An 8,441-nucleotide genomic window follows, 5' to 3' on the forward strand; every position below is an offset into this window, starting at 1 on the left:
ATCGCAAGAAAACCACTTTGCTTGTTCCTGGTAGTTTGTAACTTCCTACCTCAATGTTTTATCCTGCTTTCCTCCTCTTCGCACTTTCATGCTTCCTAAAAAATCTCCTGCCACTTCCTCCATCTAGTCAGAAAGGTATAGAAATCACTGCCTCTCTACTCTCCTCTCCTTCCTTCTCAACACATGAAGTCTTTAAAGTGCTTTGCCCCATAGCTCCAGTTAACTCTTTCTCCTCACATAAAACAAGAACATACAAATCCCACTCTCACCTTGCATTCTTCTTTCCAGTTACTTGCTGCTGGTGACATTTCCCCCAACTCTGTTTTGTTAGGGTCACATTCTCCAAACCCACCTTGTATCCCTTTAAAGTAGAGAAACCTTACCCCTATACCCAAAGCCTCTGTTCAAATTTCCTGTGCCCTCTAGAATTCCTGCTCCGTCTGCTACAAAATTACCTCCATCCATGACCTTTTCATCACTAAATCGCTTAACTTATTTGCAATAACTGAGACCTGGCTTTCCTCTACTGACACTGCCTCACCTGCTGCTCTGTCCTTTGGGGGGCTACACCTTCCATCTCCTCCTTCACTTTCATTTTCCTCATTTGAGGTTCACTCTATTAGGCTCTTCTCCCCTGCTTCGCTTCGCATTTCAGTCATATACCAACCTCCTGGACCAACCTCACAATTCTTTGCCAACTTTTCTGCCTGGCTTTCTTACTTCCTTTCCTCTGATTCCCCATCCATTGTACAAGGTGACTTTAACATACCTGTTAACAATCCTAATAATGCCCCTGCTGTCTCTAAACTCCTTTCACTTACATCCTCCTTTGGGTTATCTCTGACTCCCCCTCTCACTCCAAAGGAAAGTCCCTGGATCTTATATTTACAAAATGTTGTTTTATCTCAAACTTCACTAACTCCCCTTTCCCCCTCTTAGATCACAATCTGCTCACATTTCAACTCTCGCTAACTCCCTCTACACCCTCTGCTGTCCCCCAAAAATGCATATACCGAGACCTGCAATCCCTAAACACGTCACATCTCTCTTCTTCCTTTGACTCTCTTCACTCTAACATCCTAACTGTCTCTTGTCCTAATCAGGCTACTTCTGTCTATTACAGCACACTTGCCACTGCCCTTAATGAGCTTGCTCCTGCCAAGACAAAATGCATACACTTGAGCGCCGCTGGCGCAAATCAGGGTCAGAATCAGATTTCTGCAGCTACAAATCTGCTCTCCTCGCCTTTAATACCACCCTCCACCAAGCTAAACAAACCTACTTCACTGCACTCATTAACCTCAAAAACCTGCACAACTCTTCTCTACCTTTAACCCTCTTCTGTCCCCTTCTCCACCCCTTCTCCATGTGCTTCAGTCACTGCTCAAGTTATTGCAGAGCAGAAGTGACATTGCACAACTTAATCCCCACAACCATTCACCACCCCCCTACATGCTACCCAGTCTCTTTTTGGCTCCTTCTCCTCAGTGACAGAAGAGGAAGTCTCAAAACTTTTGGCTTCCTCTCGCCTTACTACCTGCCCGCTTGATCCCATTCCTACCAAACTTCTACACAATGCCAACCCCTATCTTATCAAAGCCTTAACTCATGTATTCAATCTCTCGCTCTACTGGAATCTTTCCATTCCAACTGAAACATGCACTTGTAACCCCTATTCTGAAAAAAACCCTCCCTTGATCTCTCCAATACTAGGAACCTCCGACCTATCTCTCTGCTCCCATTCATCTCCAAACTACTTGAGCGCCTAGTTTACAACTGACTGACGCTATTCCTCTCTGACAACAATCTGGTTTTAGACAACAACACTCCACCGAAACTGCTTTAACCCGACAAACAAATCACTTCCTATCGGTTAAAGCCAAAAAACACTACCGCTACTAATACTTTTCGATCTCTCTGCTGCTTTTGACACTGTGGATCACCCTCTTCTCCTCCAGTCTCTCTGCTCTCTTGGCCTTCGTGACACTGCCTTATCCTGGTTTTCATCTTATCTCTCAGATCGATCCTTCAGTATCTCTGACAATGGTGCATCATCTTCTCCCTTGCCTCTTTCTGTCGAGGTTCCTCAAGGCTCTGTCCTGGGCCCCTTACTATTTTCTCTCTATACCTCCTCACTTGGCAAATTAATCAATTCTTTTGGCTTATAGTACCACCTCTATGCTGATGATACTCAGACCTATCTTTCCTCTCCTAATCTCAACCCAGATCTTCTAACTCGTGTCTCTTCCTGCCTGTCCACTATCCAATTGAGAACCTGTGGTCAGACTTGAAGATTTCTGTTTACAACCAAAAACCATCCAACATGAAGGAGCTGGATCAGTTTTGCCTTGAGGAATGGGCAATAATCCCAGTGGCAAGATGTGGCAAGCTCATAGAGATTTATCCAAAGCGACTTGCAGCTGTACACAATATGCACACAATATGAGAGAGGAAGGAGGAACAATACTGCTGCAGCAGTGCAACACCCCACAGCTATGGAAGCACCTGATGTAATTAAGAGCACAGATACCCACTGTGTCTGCATAGAGGACTCAGGCTCACAAATAAGAAATCACATGGAAAAAGAAGCACATGGACCTTACCAGATGGAAGTGACTGTCTGCAGGATGGAATCTCCAGCAGGTTCCTAACCGCTTTCAGCTGAGGGACATAATTGCTAATTAGTATGCAGGCTTCCCAGTGCAGTGTTTTAGATACACAGTGGATACTGAGAAATTATACTAGCCTGACACTAGCCTATATGGCTATAGTGGCCCTTTAGTTCAAATTATTTCACAGTCCTTTAGAGCCAGGGCTGTGGAGTCAGTAGATAAATTCTCCGGCTCCAACTCCTCAGTTTCTGATACTTCCGACTCCATGACTCAGACTCCTCTGTTTTTAATATGCTAATGTATTTTATACATTCATACAGTCAATGAAAAGCTTGCTTCATGGTCACTCAACGTGTTGGTTTATGCACTGTGTGCATTGGGCTTTATTCTTATAGCAGAGAAGTAATTAATTATGACTGTTTGTGAATTGGGACATTTAAACTTGCTTTTTTTTTTTTTATTCCCATTTAAATTTAGTAGGAGTCGGAGTTGGTTCATTTTTTGCCGACTCCGACTCCAGGTACCCAAAATTGCCTCCGACTCCACAGCCCTGTTTAGAGCCTCACAAAAACATAGGAAAAAAGGGAGGCTAAGTTAGCTCACAGGTAGAACTAGTAACTCCTCGGCATTCACACCTCTGTGAGTTTCAGGTGTCACCTTACTGAAGAGTTACTGCTGAGGACGTCCCATACCAGTCAGTTTAACTGAAGAAGCTGCTCGGATGAGTAGTGAAACATCTTCAATGATTACTTTAGATTTATTTATACTAGATATCCACACACTTAGGCAAACCTATGCATAATGGGCATCAAAATGTGGACCCCTGGCATTCATATTTAGGATGTTTTAGCTGGTTACTTTATGACCTGTAGGAGATAAGATGCTATAGACTGGAAGCTTTCCCAAATTTTGATAAAAAAAAAATAACTTTAGGAAAGCATTGCAACTAGTTTGGAGTAGACAGACAGTTTTACCTATTCAGGATTCCCCAAAATTTGTTCTTTCCAAAAATGTATAATTTTCTGGGATAAACCTTCTGTTAAGTGGAATTTTTAATCTTGAAATCTGAAGTATGCAGCTTTCTGAAGCAGTTCTTTGGAAATTTGGTAGTGTTCTGCTGGGAGTTTTTGGCTTAAACAATAGAGAAATCTCCATAAAACTTTTACATTTAGAAGCCTATATCTTCTTACAGAATTGGTATTACACAAAAATTCTAGCATATTTTGAAATCTTAGGTTGTCCTGAAAAAAACAATATATTGTTTTCCTGAGGAAGTCCCCCGAGGAAAGTCTTTCACCCTTAAGTGAAAGAGTGCAAAATGTTAAACTGTCTGCCAATAAAAGCTCCGATTTGACCAAATTGGCTGTCAGTGAAAGGGTTAAAAGCAAAGAATCCCTTTGTTCTCTGTAAGATCTATTATTGTGCACCCCATCTTTTCCCTGACATATTATATTATACAGATTATTCCAAGCAGTTAACCATAAAAACTGTTTCATCCATGCACATTTTGGCACTAATTGAAAGCCAGGCTATGTATATTACATACATTACACATGAAGAAAAAAAAAGAAAAGCATTAATACAAACACTCTTAGGCTGATGCCACACGTGGCCTTTTTTTACGCTGCGTATTTTCGAATTCTCTTGGCGGCTGAAAAACGCACGATATCATCATCCATAGAAATAACTTGAAAAGACTCAAAGTAAACCACACAATGCGTAAATATGCTATAAAACGCCTTACCACAGATTTTTCAAGCGTTTGCCGAAATACGCTGTTATTTGCACAGCAACCTATTCCTATGTATACACAAAGGCAGCTGCCAGACCTAGCAGAAATACGCTGTGTTTTTTACTATTTCGCACTATTAGCACCATGGGAAACGGGATTCGCTACGTCACCAGTACTAGGCTGAAAAACACCATAGTCAGGGGCTGTGTGGCTTGTGTGGCTTGTGTGGAGTTTTTAGGCTGAGAGAAAATACGCAGTGTAAAAATGCCACATGTGGCATCAGCCTTAACCACAAAACAACCCCTCCCTGCAATTTCTCTTAACTCATGGGAACTGTGAATAGTTCTATTTCGATATACAATGCCATTATTACACACATATTATATGTTATATAAAGGGTATACCAATATAGTGCACTGTTCAGTACATACTGCACCAATAAGTGGCAATTAGACCTATATAAATAAGTCCAACTTATTTATCCAAAGGTTACGAGTGAAATTTTTTTTGAAACGTCCAAGTTCCAATATAGACCTCAATCCAGATAGATTTGCTCTGATCTGAAGAGAGACATTCATGCAAGCAATACTAGAAACATCAATGAACTGTTTGGAGGAGTGGTCTAAAACTTTTCCAAAACAACATATGCAAGTCTGATCAGCAAGTTCTGGAAACATCTGGTGGAAGTTCATTTCTGCTGGCTGAATACAGGAGTTCACACACTTTTTGCCAGCCTGGAGTATTTAAACAATGTGCACAGTATTGACTAGGAGAATTGTTTATTATCCCTATATACGTGCTTGGGTTTATTAGTCTTAAGTAATGAGACGGAGGTATATTTTATGTATAGGTAGAATTGTAGTTTATTTTATTTTTTTTTTCAATGTGAATGTTTTACTCATCCTCTTTTTCTCTTGTTCCACCTTTTTTCCTTCAGGGCTATTTTTCCAGTACCCTAATGTACTATGGGTATTATAGCAATCTTACTCTGAATGAGAATTGTTCCTCTGGATTTAACATTACAGCTTGCCCTGCCGGCAGGGCCTGGTTTCCCTACCACATGCCATTGGCGTATTTATTTACAATTGGAGCTGCATTTGTGAGCACTTGCATTATCCTAGTTTACAGGTATCAGGCCCAGTTTTCTGTCCATTTCACTCAGTCAGTTTCTCTCATCTTTTATTTTCTCTCTTTGGCCCCAATCTATGGTTTTAATTCATGTATAGCCTACCTTCACTGTTTCTATGCCTTCGTGTCCCTTCTGTTACTCATGTCTATTGTCTCTCTTTCCTTCTCTGAGGATGTCATGCTCGTTTGGAGATAGCTTCCGTGTGGGACTTTTCCGTGGTGCTACGGCTGTAAAGGTGTTCAGTTCATGGGATTTTAAAGTTACTCAGAATCGATCGGTACAGAGACAGCGAGAAAATATCCACATGCAGCTAAAGGTAATTACATTATTTTAAGTGCGTACATTTTCAAAATGAAAACAAAATAGAAAGCTATAGAATTGTTGTTTCCAAGGCAGTTGCACCTTTGAGTTAACTTTTACTATGATGTAGAGATTTGCAGTTGGTCTTCATTTTTTATTTGTAGTTTTTTAGTAATTTCACTGTTTGTTCAGCAGCATTCCAGTTTGGAGTTTCAGCCGCTATCTAGTTGCTAGGATCTAAATTACTTTAGCAACGAGGGAGTGGTTTAAATGAGAGACTGAAAAATGAATAGTAGCGGACTTGAATAGAAGAATATGTTATTAAAAGCAAAAATAACAATAAAATTGTAACCTCAAAGAGCAATAGTGTTTAGGCTGCCGGGTCAGTGACCTCTATTTGAAAGCTGCAAAGTTAGAAGAAGAAGATGGCAAATAATTAAAAAAAGACCAGCTGAAAAGTTGATTAGAACTGGCCATTCTATAACATACTCAAAAGTTATCTTAAAGGTGAACTATCCCTTTAAGGGAAAAGACAGGGCGTTTTGTCACCATGACAGAATGTACAAAAAAGTAAACACGCATACACTGAGTAATCCCAAAAAAATATAGAAAAGCATTTTTGCCAGTCCAAAACAGCTTGTCTATCATTTCCTTAATAGTATATCTATGTATGTGTATGTATATCTATACTAAATAGTAAATCTATTTAGCATATATGTAAATCACTTTTTCAGGGCCTGTTTGCCTGAGTGATGATTTGGTGTCTTTATTTATTAGGAAATGCTAAGTGAACGACTGCAAAGTGACCGTCCAGTTGTCTTAAAGAAGCAACTGAAGAGTATTTTTATTCACACGCTGTCTTGGGCATTGTGTTTAGGGAGCTGGCTTGGGGCTGCAGTAGTTGTGTATCTGCTGTCAGAACATCTGCACCAGGTAAAGTATTTAGATAGTAGCATTATTAGAAGCCTGTGGACCCCAGTGGGCCCCTTTACAATATCGCTGATATCACCCAAACACTTAATAAAGTGATGTGTTCCTGTGGAACTTAGTTGTTAGACTGAAGCTCTGAGTGGCTAAAAAGCAAGGCTGTAAGAAAGTAGTAGCTGGCTTATTTAATGTTATTTCTGACAACCTTCCAAAGCACATATGTACTAGTGGGTCATTTGTTAATTATCCATAAGCTCCCAATCTAATCCACTTGGTAGTTTTAGCACCCAAGTGTTGGGTGGGCAGTCAGCACAATATCATTTTCTTTCTCCATATTTCTGTTACCACTATTCATGTGGATCGCAGTGTTTGCTCAAGGGGTAAGTACAGAGCAGGCTGTTCTCTACAGTATATTTGACTATATTTGTGTGTTTTAACATTAAAAGTGGGTCAGCATTGTTTTAACTCAACAGTACACGTTGTATTTTGTTATGAATGAAAATCTATTTCTATAACAGAGACTTTCCAACTTTAAACTCGTCTACTTGATATATGTCCGAGATACCCCACTTTATATAATTGTACTGTACGTATGTGATATATGTTTGGCAAACAATATAAATATTAAATTGTCCAATATTCAACAGGATCACCGGGCTCGAGTAAAAAGAGGTGGAGAACCAGAGGTGGAAGCTATGCTCCTCCCTTTGCCTCTGGCTGTGTCTGTGTTAAATCTACTGCTACCATACATGTACCATGCTCTAGGATTATGGGAGAAGCTGGACTTCCCTGTGCTGGAGGTTTATGTCGCCATCTGCAGGTACATGTAAGCAGTTAACATGCAACATGGAGAGGATGATTTATCAGCTGATGATTTGAGCAGCAGGCAAATCTCCTTGAACCCTTTTAAAGCCATGGATCTTAAACTCTGCTGCTCTGGCTGTAACAGAGTTGGACCATAGTGCAAGTGTCACTGATTCTATGTTTCAGGTTAGCTAACTGGTGGCTTGGCAGTTTATTGATTAAATTAACAAATATTACGACATTTAAACAAAACATGACCTTATATTGGTGAAGGAGTTCCATTATATCCTAAAACTAATTATGATACATGTTAAATGCCTTAGGAACCTTATACTGAAGATTGTGGTCCTTGGTGTTATGTGTTACCATTGGCTAATACGGAAGACAAAATTTCTTGAAAATAAGGTAAGTATATGCAAGTTGTAGAATGACTTTTTTTTTTTTTTTTTTTTTGCTGTACTCATAAGAAGATTTTCAATAAGGGTAGGGGAGGCTAAGCCTCCCCAAACCTGCTCGGCACCTTAAAAAAAAAATAAAACCTCACTCCGATTCTGCACTGTCCTGCAAATATTCTCCTGTTCCTGCAAGCTCTGTTCTGCTGTAATCAGCTGTGCTCTGATTGGATCTTTCTTCTTGTGGATTCTCCAATTAAAGCACAGCTTTCTTGACAGATGGTAAAACTGACCAATCAAGGCACAGATGCAGACAGGGCTTGGGAGATGTTACAAACTTAAGGTAGTGCAGAAATGAAGACTGAAAAGAAGAATCTGCTGCAGATTTCATCCCACTCCCACAGGTACTTTACAGTTCTAAAGGCTGAATCACTAGTTGAAATTAAATTCTTTTTTGCCACGGGACATCTATAAGATGTCACCTATCCTAACAGATGGATGGTAAGTTAACTCTTTCCCCCTGAAAAAGCTAATTGTGCTTCTAT

The 8,441-nt window shown here is 40.1% G+C and overlaps 1 protein-coding gene across 2 annotated transcripts in view; it reads left to right on the forward strand.

Annotated features, from left to right (window-relative positions):
* Positions 1 to 8,441, forward strand: part of tmc6 (transmembrane channel like 6) — a 76,109-nt gene that overhangs the window by 19,621 nt on the left and 48,047 nt on the right. For both annotated transcript variants that reach the window (XM_031894217.1, XM_004918620.3), the window contains exons 8-12: positions 5,282 to 5,472; positions 5,645 to 5,789; positions 6,551 to 6,706; positions 7,348 to 7,520; positions 7,828 to 7,909. In XM_031894217.1, coding sequence (XP_031750077.1) covers positions 5,282 to 5,472; positions 5,645 to 5,789; positions 6,551 to 6,706; positions 7,348 to 7,520; positions 7,828 to 7,909 — 747 coding nt within the window. The remainder of the gene's footprint in view (positions 1 to 5,281; positions 5,473 to 5,644; positions 5,790 to 6,550; positions 6,707 to 7,347; positions 7,521 to 7,827; positions 7,910 to 8,441) is intronic.

This window comes from Xenopus tropicalis, chromosome 10 (genome assembly GCF_000004195.4).
Source record: "Xenopus tropicalis strain Nigerian chromosome 10, UCB_Xtro_10.0, whole genome shotgun sequence".
Lineage (NCBI taxonomy): Eukaryota > Metazoa > Chordata > Amphibia > Anura > Pipidae > Xenopus > Xenopus tropicalis.